At 46.7% G+C, this 14,656-nt stretch overlaps 2 protein-coding genes across 2 annotated transcripts; one reads left to right on the top strand and one right to left on the bottom strand.

Moving 5' to 3' along the window:
* Positions 1 to 503: 503 nt before the first annotated feature.
* SURF2 (surfeit 2) lies at positions 504 to 2,836 on the top strand (the record flags this gene model as incomplete). Its single annotated transcript, XM_008939199.1, has 5 exons — positions 504 to 658; positions 880 to 983; positions 1,417 to 1,608; positions 2,182 to 2,348; positions 2,753 to 2,836. Coding segments are annotated over 5 exons (702 nt in total), but the record flags the coding sequence as incomplete, so codon positions are not given.
* A 2,062-nt stretch (positions 2,837 to 4,898) lies between these two features.
* Positions 4,899 to 9,267, bottom strand: SURF4 (surfeit 4). Its single transcript, XM_008939198.1, has 5 exons — positions 9,084 to 9,267; positions 7,962 to 8,038; positions 7,307 to 7,350; positions 6,164 to 6,350; positions 4,899 to 5,925 (listed from the first exon to the last, which is right to left on the bottom strand). The coding sequence occupies exons 1-5, from the start codon at positions 9,187 to 9,189 to the stop codon at positions 5,659 to 5,661; spliced, it is 681 nt and encodes a 226-aa protein (XP_008937446.1). The 5' UTR covers positions 9,190 to 9,267; the 3' UTR covers positions 4,899 to 5,658.
* Positions 9,268 to 14,656: the final 5,389 nt, after the last annotated feature.

A 14,656-nucleotide genomic window follows, 5' to 3' on the forward strand; every position in this document is an offset into this window, starting at 1 on the left:
CCAGTGGTAGGATGAGAGGAAATGGGCCGAAGGGGAGGTTTCAATTGGCTGTTGGGAAGAGTTTCTTTTCTGACAGAGTGGTGAAGCATTGGACCAGGCTGCCCAGGGAGGTGGTGGAGTCACCATCTCTGGAGGGGCTCAAAAAACATGGAGATGTGGCAATGGGGGACATGGCAGAGTTGGGTTGGCAGTTGGACTTGATGATCTCAGAGGTCTTTTCCAACCTTAATGATTCTGTGGTTCTATGACTGGGGCCACCTCCCTGAGGGGTTGGTGAGGTGATGCCGAGGCCGCATCCCCTGCAGGGGCCATGAGGGGGGTGAGGCTGGTCAGTAGGAGGCCAGGGAGGGTTCCCTGGTGCTGGCTCTGCCCCAGCGAGCTCCCAGGCCCTGAGGCTTTTCTCCCGTTGTGCAAGTCAGAGGAGGGCTGGGGAGGACAACGCCTGAGGTCTCTCCTCCCCTGTCCAGCCCTGGGGTTCCCTGAGCAGAGTGGTTTTTCCTCAGGTGAGGTGCAGGCTGACTGGCCACGAGATGCCCTGCCGGCTGCCCGAGCTGCAGGCCTACACTGGCGGCAGGAGGTACCGCCGGCTGGCACAGGCAGCCCAGGAGTTCGACTACAGCAAGTTCCAGCCCCACATAGTGCCCAGCACGAAGAATCTGTAAGTGTTTGCCCTCTTGTGTGCTGTCCTTTACACGCTGTTCAACCTCAGATGCCAAGTGGTCGAGCGTTACAAAGTTCTTGAGTCTTTATGGGTTTTTGGGAGACTGGGAGAGTCTTTATAAAATAGCAGCTTTGATAAATACTTGATTGCAGTGCTTGTAAGTGAAAAGTTATTAAGTAATATAATATTTAAACTCTGCCACTGTCTCTTTCTGTCAGACACCAGCTGTTTTGCAAGCTCACCCTCAGACACATCAACAAGTTTCCAGAGCATGTGCTGCGTCATGTCCAAGGGAAGCGCTATCAGAAGGCCCTAAAAACATGTAAGTAGCTTTTCTGAGGATGAAACCAGAGAATGCTGTTGAGATTCCAGTAGCTCTACATGAAGGAAGGGGAAACATTTTCTTTAGATAGAAAATGTGCTGCTGTTGCTGTGTGTGCTCCTCAGCTAGGGAGAAAGATCCCAAATGTAGGGGACAATAGGCCTCTAGCAAATACCTTGGAACATCCTTACTGGAGAGGAGTGGTTTGGAAGCTTCCCTCAGGAGGAGGCCTCACACACCCAGCACAGTCTCTGTGCTAAGGTCTCTTCCATCTTTCACTACCCATAGCGTGGCTGTAGATGATGTAAATGTGTGTCATGGTTGGAGCTTGACATTCTTGTGAGTTGAAATGAATACAAACCAGAGCTGGGACTTGGAAGGCGCGAGGTGGCTGGGTGAGTTGCCGAGCGCTGCCAACGCCTGGCCCTGGCAGATGAGCAGTGCCAGGAGGAGGGAGTGGAGTACATCCCTGCCTGCTTGAGGCAGAAGAAGCAGCGGAGGCAGCACCCTGAGGACCAGAGGAACGGGAGCAGGCAGCCTCACAGCAAAGAGGAGTTCTGGGAGCCACAGTCCAGCGACGAGATGGGAGAGGAGACGGATGACAGCATGAGTGACCTCTACCCGCGTGAGTAAGACCCCTGGCATCGTGTCCTGAAGGGAATTTGCTGGGTGGTTTTTCTCCTGGCTGATTTTTCTCCTGGCTTCTTTATACTGCTCTCTGTTGCTCATGTGCTAGAGGCAGGTGCTTCCTATCCAGTTGAGAGTTTTTTGCTTTGGGAAAAGCTTGACACCACCAGATAAGAAATAAGCCATCACTGAGTGATAAACAGAGTTGGATCATGTAAAGTGTGAGGGGAGGGAGACAGGATCCACTGGGATTTGCTGCTTTTGGTAGCTCTGCTTTTCTCATCAGACAGAAGTTGCTTGTGCTGCTCTTGGGCTCTACCTCGCTGGGGAGAGCAGAGGTGTGACACCCAGAGCTGAGTGGTTCCTGGAACAGGGCGAATGAGGGCACCAGGCACCTTTCTGATAAAACCAGCACGTTGGTTTCACAGACATTTCAGTGGTGAACTGTCTGGGGTTGGACATGGGCAGCAGCTTGGCGAACCACCTTCAGGATGCCCTCAGAGTAACTAGAGGGGGAGGCAGAGCCCACGTGCACAGCAAACTGATCCTGAGCTAAATCTTTGTATTTTAGCTGCTCTCTTCCCAGAAAAGAGCCCATCAGCTCCCCAGGCCACCGAGGGCAGCGGAGACTTCGCGACAGACAGCGAGGATGAGGGGGCCAAGCAGAACGGTGACATCAACGGAGAGGAAGGGAGAAGGACAGGTGTCAGCAGAGCAGCTGGCAGCAAAAGGGGAAAGGTGGGAGTCATGCCTTGCTTCCTCCCCACACACAAACACTAGTTAAACCTGTTTTAAGTCACAGGGTCCTTTCAGAGCCTTTCTCGGCCTCTTTTGCGGATCTGGCCAGGTCCTGCCTTACAGGACATACTCTCATCCTTCTCAGTTTGGGAAGCAGGCAGATGTTATGTACATAAAGATGGATAAACCTTAAACTCTCTGCAGCAGCAGCCCCTGAGGAAGGGACTGGATCCTTTAAAACCATGTCAAACTGCGAAGTGGAGGCTCACTGGGTGATTTCTAGGAGACCATCACTGTTTGTACCTAGTAGAACCATGTGCTTGTCAGAGACAGAGCGGGCAGGGGAAGCTGTGGATTTGCATTTTGGGAATAAGCTGATGAACCTTTTTTCCCTCTTTCTACAGAAACAGTCAGGCCCTTCAAAGAAGAAATTCAAGAGTCACCATCGCAAACCCAAGAACTTCAAGAAAGTTGTTAATGGCAAATAAATTTTTCATGATAAATACGTGGCCTGAAGTTTGTGGTGGAATGATGCTGGAGGGCCCACAAGGTGGGGCAAGGTGCCCACCTAGTCCAGATAACTGATACAGCTGGGGAGGGGAATAGTAGGGCAGAATTCAGGTGTGGTTCTGGCAGCCTAAAGCCACCCCCCAGGAAGGATGACAGCAGCCATCCTGTCCCTGGGAAGATGGGTTCTGTAGGGGACTACAAACCAGCACTGCCAGGTAGCCCATCTGTGGAGTGGCACCAGTCACACACGCCAAGTGGATACAAAGATGCCATTGTTTTATTTTGATTGTTTCAAAAAATCAAAACATTTTCAAACACAACTAAGGTACAAAATACAGCATAAAATGAGAATTTATATTTATTTTTTTCCACATAGAAAGCAAAAAATATGTTCAGAATGAATTCCAGAACACTGCAGAGCCAATTGATAGCCAACATCCTGCTTGTGAGAGCTTCTCAGCCATGGGGAGAGGTCACTGTATTTTTTGGGAGATGCACAAATACAGCAGTGTATGTAGGAAACCAGAATCTTCTGCATCAGGACTCACAGTAAGTCTGCATATTGCGCTACCTAATGTCTCATAATGCCCTCCACCCAAGTGTGCCCCTTGAGCACTGAGAGAGTTCTGTGAGGGGCAATCAGTTCCTTTCCTGGGGTCTTTTGCTGGAAAGGGGACTTGATTTTCAGAGGAGACTGGTCAGTATTTCAGACTAGTCCATCATCCAGCTCCTTAAACGGCACACACAAGTTGAGAAAAATCAACTTAAAGGCTTGTTGTTTCTATCATTCCATTTATAAATACTATGAAGAGCAGTTCAGATCTGAGAATGGCTGCCTTGAGGGAGTCTAAAACCCTTCTAGGGCCTGCAGTGAAATGGAGCAAAGGCAGCCTGGGCTGCATACCCAGAACTGGAAGGACCAGTTCATTTTTCTATGAAGAGTCAGGCACAGTGAACATTTGAGGTGAAAATTTCTCTCACAAAACCTATCTAACAGAAAGACTTCTTTGTGACCTGACCTTAAATGCTGGCTTCCCTCCCACCTACCCCACACACCACTTTGTTTCCTTCAGCAGCAATGCATCTTGCTAATTACATAGGCTATTTTCCCCTAAAGATGATGAAGTCACTGGTTTAACAACAGGACTCTTCCATTTGTCATCAGTTCTTTCAGCTTAGTTTTTTTCTTCTAAAAAGCAACCGTTGAGCTGAACTGTCCAAGTTAGTGTCCTTACCAGGAGACCCTGGTAAATGAGCTCCTGCTGATTGTCCAACTCCTTGAACAAACAGTTGAGCAGCTTTCTCGAGGGAGACAACAGTGCAAGGAACCAAGGTAACATCAGCAAGTTGGTAGGGCTCATGCTTTCTAGAATGCTTTCAGAATCTAGTGGAACAGGTTCACCTAGGTGACTAGCAAAGGACAAAACTCCTCCTCTGAGCAGCACTAAGTGTGTTCATGGCACAGAGGTCGTGGCACCAAGAAGTGGGAATGGGGCCTTCCTCTCTCCTCCTCATTCTGCTGAGGAGCTCCTCCCTCTGAAGAGGCAGCTCCATCCCTGGCTGCTCACTCACTGCACAGGCCCTGTGCTGGCACTCCCCAGCTGGAACCGTTGGCGTGTGGAGCTGAGAGCCGGGGCTATGGCAGCACACAGCTACTGCCACCTTCCCTCCCTGCACACCTCGGGGCTGCTCCGAGGAGGCAGAGAAGGGGCTGGACTCCAGAGCTCACCCTCCTGCTGTTCAGCCACCTGGGACTTGCACAGCTGAGAGGCTGACAAGTGAATCTAAGAAGCAAAGACTACAGGTTAGACGATTTGCATGTACTGAGTTGGGGAAAAGGGAGTTTCTGTAGTTCTGAAGACACTTCCATCAATAACCTGCAATTGGGGGGGTCTATATGGATGGAAGCTGATTAATAGCAAAAAGGAGCTTTTATTATGGAACCTGCAACACCACTCAGCTCCCTTCTTGGGAATTCAGGAGGGGCATCTTTGGGGAAAGAATGCTGAATAAGAGAGTTCTTTTGGCACAGAATCCAACATTCTGTCTCTTCAGGAGCATCTCCCCCCATTCTTCCTTAAAACCTGATCAGCCATACAGGATTCCTGATTAGCAATACTGGATTCTCCCTTGCTCCTATCAAGAGCAGAACTGGAACATGTTAAAAAAAAAAAAAAAAAGTCTCTTTTCTTACCTAAAGGAGGTTACAACTACTTTGAGTTTTCTTTTTGCCTTCTATTTGGGGGCAGGAAAGACCTCCCCCCTCTTGTGAAACAAAATGGAATTACAGGCCTCTGAGCAGCAAAATAATAGCTTTTTTTTTTTGGATGCTGCTTTCCACCTTGATGAGCAGTGCTATAACCAGCCATGGAACTCTTATGCACAAGACAGTTTGGATGAGGGCGAGAAAGAGGATCCACTTTTTTTCAGTTACAGCTGGAACCCAAGAGCACACTGAATGGTCCAGTTGTATCTGCTCACAGGACTCCAAATTTGAAAACATTGCTGACATTAAAGACAGCAGCTGTTCTACTGCAGCTCACTGAAGCACCAGCAAAATGCAGGTTCCTTGGGTTAGTTCCAAATCTAGGAAGTTAGAATAAGCCTAGGCAACATTCCTTGAAGGAATAGGATTTTATCTATTATATTACTGGTGCCACTGTAAATCAAATTCAAAACATCTGTGCCTTTAGTAGGAAAGGGGGCATGTATGTGTAAAATGCTGGCAGTTTTTGTTGAATCCATAGAGAATCAGTTCTGGACTTAATATGTTATGTCCCAAGAAGTGTTGCTATTCCTGTTACCACTCTTTTTTCTTCTCATCCATGGAGACGCCGCCGGGACCCAGTGCAACCACGAGGAGGAGCCCTCCAATGACAGACATGGTCTGGAAGAAATCGTACTTGAGGAAGTCGTGCATGGGCTTGTAGGCTGGGACGGTCCAGAAGGCATTGAAGTAGATGTTGATGCCAAACAGCCAGATGACTAGAGTCAAGGCAGCCAGCTTAGTCTTGAAGCCAATTGCCACCAAGATAATCAGGGCCGTGCCCACAATGTTCTGCAGAATCTGCAAGAGAGAAAAACCCACAAGCTTACATATAGTTCTTAAATAGATACACCAACATCAGAACAGAGTGTGGATGAGTTCAGCAGAACAGGTTGTCATGGCACAGATGATCTAATAATTTTCTAAATATTAATGCTACTAAAAATAGACTTCAGTGATAAGCACTGAACAGGTCTTGCAGCCAAACCTGGGAGCTGGTACTATCATCTAATTCATCCTTTTGTATTTGGATACTTACATAAAAGAAGTTCATATCGAAGTGTAGCAATGTCATGAACATGAGGACCAGCAGCACACGGCCCCCCAGCTGCATGTACTGCTTTGGGGAGCTCTCTCTCATGGTGGGGACACCAGCAAACATGCTCTTCCCCTCTGAGCGTGACTCAGCCAGCAGCAGCAGCAAGCCTCCCCCGAGGGCAAGGTTCCTACAGAAGGGGAGAAATGGGGTGAAAAAACAGCAATTCTCTACACTTTACACTGATCTATAGACTTTGTCTTATCTAACCATTTCAACCCAAAAGTATCTGCATGCTGGTGAGGAATGACCCTACTCTGCACCTTGTGATGTGTGTCTGCATTGAACTTCACAGCTGAAACAGCAGCACCCTACACACCAATTTACACCAGCCTGGGCAGACACCTACAGCCTGCCAGGGAAGCCCAGTACCCACAGCTCGGGCACAGCTGCTGAGCATCTGTTACAGCATGGATTCAGTTGTGTGGAAGTTATTCTGTACCTCAGGTTTAGCCAGATGTGCCAAAGTAGTTCAGAGGTTGCTTTGAGAAAACAGAATAGCAACACTGCTAAAAGAAGTTACACATTTACAGGGTTGTAGTAAGACCACAGTTCTTGCACTGCCCCCCCTCTACAAGGAGAAGGGTGAAAAGGTAACAGCCAGCCATCACTCAGGGCTGGACAAGAAAGCTCATGTTTAGGAGCCCTGTCTTCTACTTAGAGAAGGGGTTAGAGATTTAAAACCCCAGAAACCACTCTAGTATCTACATGCTTTAGTCTCCTCAGAAAACTGCTTCAGTCATGCGTAAACACAGTTGCTATTTTAGCCATTTTGGAAATAACAGCAGCTCACTGATCTAGTCTAGACAGTTGTTTGTGAGCTCTCAGCAAGGAGGTCACTCACAGAAGCACTTCAGTCCTAGCAGGTTAGGATTAGTCTTTCCCTTCTACAGGGCTCAGCCTGTGCTCTGCGGTTTAACAGTCTCTCCTGGTTTAAGTGCAGTCACTTCTTGTTTAATGTAAATGCATAATTTGCAAAATCTTTCTAGTAAATACTGCATACAAAGATAATTTCCTCTGTCAGCAAATGACAGCAGACAACAGTTTTCCTTCTGTTTGTATCAAAACTTTAAGGAGCAAGCATACCTCATCAAGAACTTCAGGTCCCATAGAATGCTGTATGCAATAGTCTAGGCAGAGAATAAAACAAGTTGAAGCACCACATAAACCACACCACAGTTCTGAATTTGTTACAGTCTCAAGCCTGTACTATCTATAGCAGAAATCAATTATGAGGATGTTACACTGAAGGAAACAAGGTAGGTTACAGCAGTGTGGTGCAGTAAGTCAGTCTAGAACAGAAAGAGAAGCCAGAATTTCACTTGTGCTTTAGCCCCCCGAAGAATTCATTGAACAGGAAGGGTGCCACTAGCCAGGATCCCAGGGGATGGGGACAGTCCTTTACAGAAGCTGTGTGCTGAAGGCCAAAGCAACTGCAGGTTCCACATTCAATACATTACTGACATGCAGGTAAATTCCAACTGACTTCTGCTAAATTGGTCAAGGTCAAGTATTGAATCAATGTCTCCAGCTGACTAATTGCAATTACAGCCGAGGATCTATTGAGCTCATCAGAACAGAAGCAGCAAAATAGTTCAATGCCACTGAGGACTGGCACGAGGCCAGGGTGGAGAAAAACTCCAGGGCTGTGAGTTGGGTGTACACACGTCAGTAGTACTGGGGCTAGGAGAGAAGGTTTTAAAGACATGGTTTAGAAGGGCTGAAGATTTAAGCCTCCTACCTGTAATGCTATAATTCCAAACAGTCCAAAGCAGGCATATTGCACAAAGTTCCTACTCAGCACCAGGATACAGCCACCTGAGTTGGGGAGATTGAAGAGAGTTACACTTGTGGCTTGCACAGGAAAAGCAGCTGCAGGAACACTCACTTGTTCTGGAGGGAGCAGACTCTGATTTCAACCGTGCCACAGAGAACATCAGGCAAGTAACTCTCATGGCAGAAATCAGTTTGAGAACCCAAATGTTTTAGTGCATTTTCAACTTCAATTCCAGAAGCATCTTTTATTTTACAAAGGGTAAGGATGTGCCCAACAGCCCCCAACACACAGCACTGCACAGCAGCTAGGACTGTTAAAGCATTAAAAGAAGTTAAAAAGAATCTCAATTCATCATGGATTTTTTTTTTTTTGGATGAGATAACCATTAGGGCAAACATATTGCACTCCTCTTCCTTCAAAGCTTTTGTTTTATGCCCTCTTTGAGTCTTTTATCACAAAGCACTGACAGCCTTTGCCACTGACATCAGGACCAGTAGCTCCATTAAATTAAGACTATTCTCTACACAAAAATACAAGGGTAAAAAAAATGCACAAGACAAGAAATTGGCTGAGCAATCAAGAACAGAAAATAATTTTACATCTCTCCATTTCTGATACCTTAAGCCCTCCTAACACACATAGAAGCTTTGCTTCTGGGATCATTTTGATTCCTGGGCTTTGAAAATCTGACACAAGTACCCCTCTCAGGCTTAACTGTTCCAACTGCAGGATCAGACTTTGCCATTGAGATTAACACCCATAAAAACAAGGGTATAAAGTCTTAACACTGCTCTGTTTAAGAAAATACAAGTAATTACAGAACTCAGTGGGCGTGGTATGTGTTTATAGATGCACAGACAGAATTGAAACCAGATTGTCCTAATGGATTCTTGGCATCTCTGACTCAGGGTTAGTGTGTCATCCTCTAAGACTACTTCCAGGAAAGGCTGCAGCAGGTCAGTTTAGAGTTCTTTTCATTCAGCCCACGTAGTACTACCAGTTCTAAACTGTCAGTGGCTATTGAGAAACCAGGGAGGCACCCTGAGCCAGGCTGGCAGCCACCTTCCCAGCCCCAGAGCCACTTACTGAGCTGCCCGAAGAGGTTGATGAACACGAAGATGGAGGCCAGGAAGTAGCCGCAGCTCCACGTGCCGTCGATGTAGTCCCTCTGCTCGCTCCACTGGAACCACATGCGGATGCCATCCTCCAGGAAGGTGCTGATGAGGCAGAGCCGGGCCACGTGGGGCAGGTACTGCTTCGTCACCCGCAGGAACTGCAGGGGGACACCTCGTTAGCCAGGGGACCCCACCGCCCACCGGAGCCGCGCTCCCGCGCCGGCACTGCTCACACGCTCAGCAGCAGCCAGAGGAACGAGCACTTGGGACCTGGATGGAGTGAGAGTCTTCTCCAGCCTGAGCACACTCGGGAGCAGGGGGAAACCTCTTGTCACACTCCACCCAAAGAGCGTTTTGGACAAGGATTTACATAGAGTAACAGAATCGTTAAGGTTGGAAAAGACCTCCAAGATCATCAAGTGCAACCATCAACCCAACACTACCATGACCACTAAACCATGTTCCAAAGTACCACACCACATCCACACATTTTTTTTTGAACCCCTCCAGGGCTGGTGGCTCCACCACCTGCTTCAGCAACCTGGGCCAATGCCTCACCACTCTGCCAGGTAAGAAATTCTTCCCAACAGCCAATCCAAACCTCCCCTTGTGTAACTTAACCCCATTTCCTCTCATCCTATCACAGGTCACTGGGCAGAAGAGTCCAACACCCACCTCACCACAACCTCCTTTCAGAGACTTGTAGAGAGCAATAAAGTCTATCCTGAGTCTTCTCTTCTCCAGGCTAAACAATCCCAGTGCCTTCAGCTGTTCCTCATAAGCCATGTTCCCCAGACCCTTCACCAGCTTTGTTGCCCTTCTCTGGATCTGCTCCAGCCCCTCAATGTCTTTCTTATCCTGTGGCACCACTGGGAGAAGAGTGAAATCCAGCAGCCCCTTTCTGCAGGAACTGTGCTCTGATGGAGCTCCTGGGAGTGAGGCCTGACCTTGGGTTTAGTTTGTCTATCTCGGGGTTTCATGTTACAGCTCAACTCTGAGATAGCCAAGAGCTGAAAGGGCAATCCTGCTCCCACCCACATGCTCCTGCACTCAGCACCCTCTAATGAACAGATTTAGGGAGTCAGGCTGACAGAAGAATAATTCTGTACAAATAATAAAAAACTCTTTCTGCCAAGCTAGTTCCCTCTAACAGCTCCAAAACTCAGCAGTGCAAAGCTTGTGTACTCATGTAGCAGCAGCTATTAGATCAGCGTAGCCACTGCATGAAAGTGCACAAACATGCACTACACACAGATCCTCCCTCCACTAAAAGCAGCATCCTCTGCAGACAGAAAACTGGCTTTTTTATAGACAATTCAGTGTGGCAGTTAAAAGGAAACAACAGCACCATGCAACAGATGCTGAGCCTTAGCTCTTGGGCATGCAGGATGAATCTGGTCCCACACCCTCCTCCATCCTGCAGGCCCACTGGTTACTCTGCTCTGCCATTACCAAGTACAGAATTACCAGCCAGTGCTGAGGCCAGCAGACTCTACAGGACTGCAAGGAGCACAGGAGAACTTACTGCCTCTGGACTATGCCAAGTGCTTAACTGTTACCCCATTACCTAGTCAGCACTGTTATGACTTAATGAAGACTTCTACCAGGATTTGCATGGTCACTCAGAGGGCAAGGGAGCCTCTGCCTGGCCTGTTTCACCCTGGGGTTCAGCTTCACCACATTGCACAGGGACACATTTGGAGTCAGCATATGCTGCTGTTTAAGTGCAATCTACTGAGAAACAAATTTAATCTAAAGCTAGCTACCAGCTGATCCAGCAGGTTTCTACCTTCAGATGGCAGGAGCAGCACGGGCAGGTTGGCACTTGTGGAAGGAAATGCTCCTGCCCCAGGCAGGACTGCCAGGCCCCATGGGGATCCTTGTGCTGGAGGAGCCATTTCACAAACCCTGTCACCCCACACTGAGTTCCAGGTGTCATGAGGCACAGAGCCATGCAGTTGAGGCAACAGTAAAATATTTAAAACATTAAAAAAAATAAAAAAATCTGCCCCTTAAAGTTCTGACAGTATTTCATGCTTTCAGTATGAAAAATTTCCTATAGGAGTGTGTAAAAAGGAGACTAAAGCCACCCCTGAAAGTTTATTCTTGCCACAGCAATTAGGAAATACAAAAGGCTGTTCCAAATCCTAACTACAAGCCTTGCTTACTGTGTAACTGAGCATTACCACACACAAAAAAAAAAATCCAGTAACATGCTTAATAGTTAATTACACAGTTAATACAGGAACAAACTACACTAGTTGTGCTGAGTGCATCCAGAGTCTAAGGGTCAAGATTCAAGTCAATCAAGTGCACTGGAAGTGCAGTGTACTCTGACTGGGGGCTGCCACTGCAGGCTTTTTTAAGCCATGTCAACAGATGGATGAATGAGTCAGAGGAGAATCTGTGATCTTTGTCACTGAATGGGACACATCACAGTTTACAGCTTTCTTTTCCTGGATTTCACCCTGCGTTTGGGTGAACTTGCTGAGGAATACTAAGGATAAAGTTGTTTTGGAAACAGTACAACACCAGGAGTGGTTTGTAAAGCCAGTCTGCCTTGTCAAGATGCAGAACAGGTAACTTTCACCTAGAAAGAAATGAAAGGGGACAACTGTAGGAGAAGAGGAAAAAAACTCAAACCACCACTGTGGAAAGGCAGAGAAAAAGCAGCAGTCTGAGAGGGTATCTGCCTCCAGACCTCCTCTTTTTGCTTCTGAAGTGGGTCATGGGAGCTGAGCTCATCCTCCCCTGCCCTGAAACCAAACCACCACCAGCAGCCCAGGTGAGGGAGCTAGGAAGGCATCTAACATTTACCTGCTCTCTGGCATATAGAGGGAATTTAATGCTATCTATTAAACATGAATATGCACATCCAATCAGCTTCAGACAAGCCAGAAAGACTGACTGCAGCCCAAGGCAGCTGCAGTGCTAAGCAACCTTGTGACACACATCTCTGGACATGGTAACTCACATGCTGCACTTGCTGAGCTACACAGGTTGAAACCCCTGGACACAGCAAGCTCCAAGTCAATCAGCTTCAGGAACAGGCTGTATGAACAAAAATCCAACACACAAACAACTGGCCATGGAGATCCAGAGAGACAGGATGTTAACAATTACATGGTAGCTACAAGAACATAAGAGACATACAGATTTACAAATAGGAGGATTTGGGTGTAAATCACCCAAATAATTTAACTAGGGACAGAGTAACTGGGAGCTAACGAGATCTCTAGAAGTAGGTCTGAACTAAGAGCACCAGACAGCCCAGTTTTGTCCTATGCATCACCAGCAACATGGGTGAAATTCTCCACTCTTGAGACCACTTCCTTTATGATTCACAGATAAAAGCAGCACATACAGGAAACTCTGTATCTGCAGTTCATCAACAAACCCAGCCAAGATGTGCGGCTGGTACTCAGTGGGGTGTTTCATATAAGCCACACAAAACTGTTGAAATTGATGGAGGTGGCAGCATGAAACTCATGACATCAGGTAACCTGATGGCTTATTCTGCTATGGGCTTTGCATCAACTGCTCTCAGCACATACTGCCTCCTTGAAAGAGGCAAAACATCTTGAGAAAAGAGAACAAAATGCTAAAGTAAAACTATTTTAAATAAGAACAGCTGGTTCTGGGTTGGCAGCCAAGTCACTAACTCTGCAGACAGGCTTTGTGTTGCCACTTGCCCCTCTAACAGGATTAGAAAGGCAAAGATAGATTTAAATACTGCTCTTAGTTTAACAAGCAGTGATGTGCAAGAGGATCCAGGGATCCCTCAACCAAATCTCTGTTCCAGCCTCATTCTTCAAAAGGAGGCTTTAAATATTCAAAGCCATAAAGAGACTTGCCTGAAGAAAGATAATAGACTGGTTCTATTTTGACTCCTACCACGCTTTCTGCTCTAGATCCCACCTCCAGCAGTCTCAAATTTGTTACAAACCCAGTGCACCCTGTTCCAAGTGTACACACCACAGCATAACTACACACCAGCTCACAGCCAGGGGATGGGAACTTCTGCTGTGACCTCAGTATATTCTCTGTTTAGAGAAGCTTTTCCTGGGTGTTCTTGTTCAGGGAAGTTACAACCATGGTGATGAACAGCAGACTGCTAATCCAGGTAGAAAACCCTGTCATGGGCTGCACAGCATTATTACCCTAGAGCTTCTGATAAAGGCATATTCCAAATATCTAAATTGTGTTCATCTAAGGGATTGTACACTCCTGAAGTGTGCTTTATAACAATTCCCTTTTTCCAAGAGGCTTATTTATTAATCAAGTCTTTAAAGTGGGATTTATTATCCACTTTATTATTAGTGTATTGCATCCTGCTATCTCTTTGTGGGAAGATTCTTTCCCAGCCTAACCAGAACAGGCTACTTGGCTTACAAAAAAAAAAAAAAGACCAGTACATGGACATGACTATCAAGAGAGTTTCCAAATCCATTTTTTTCCATCTAAAACACAAAACCTTCAAATGAACAATGAAATGTTTTCTTCTCCCTCCCATTTTCTGCAAAATAAGATAGAGAGCTGTTATAATTAGATGAACAACATGCATTAGCATTTATGTTGGAAAATTAAATAAAAACCCCCAGAGTCTGATTCTCCCTTAAGAGTCCCTTCACTGCAATACAATGACTCAATAGTCTCCTTGCATTTTTGTCCATTACTTTTTTTCAGAAAGGCAGAAATACCAGGCACCCACATTCCTAAAGATTAGTACTGACACCAGAAAAGTTGCTTGAGATCAGCTCCCTCTTACAGGGATTACAGAGGAGAAACAACCAGCTCTGTAAACCTCAATAATCAGCACAGGCCCCAGACAGAGCTATTTCCAGTACAATAAAGTCAGCAGCACATGCTGACTGCAATGAAGGACTTAACATGTAATATTTTAACAAGAAACACTAAAAAAGGGCTTAACTTCTCAGTTTCTAAACTATTTAATTAACAACATTGGGTCATTGTGGGGCTTAAACCAACCTATACAGCTGGGCATCATTCTGAACCAAGAGATCCTGATTTTCTTGCACTGTGTAGCACCTAAATTTTATGAACCCTTAACAGTTTTTCTCACCATCCCCCAATATCTAGAAGCTGCCTTCTCCAAAATCAACAAGACCACCCCCCACCACCTACTGAGTAGCTGTCTCCTCCACTGCAGTCCTTGGAAACTGCCAACAGCACAGAGCAGAACAGCTCCCCAGCCACACTGCACCTCCAGGCTGCAGACTCATGAGCCAACAGCTACTCCTCACCACACATGGTCCCACCACCAGCAGCCCTGCTCCCTGGACCCAAACAAGGTAACTGGAACCAACAGGAAAATCAGCTTGATGGGTTGTTTTTACCTCCAGTGCAACTCTCCAGTCCAGTGACAGAAAAGTGTCAGTGAGAAGAGGAACACCAGCTCAGGAAGAGCAGGACAAGCTGTTCTGCTGTCAGGACAGCTTGGATGCCCTGCAGGACCATGCCTTCCTTGCACTAGCTCACCTCTAGGTTAAGAGCTACTTGGTACTACTTCAGGGAGAGTCTCTT

Source organism: Merops nubicus, unplaced genomic scaffold (assembly GCF_000691845.1).
Source record: "Merops nubicus isolate BGI_N331 unplaced genomic scaffold, ASM69184v1 Scaffold14584, whole genome shotgun sequence".
Taxonomy (NCBI): Eukaryota; Metazoa; Chordata; class Aves; order Coraciiformes; family Meropidae; genus Merops; species Merops nubicus.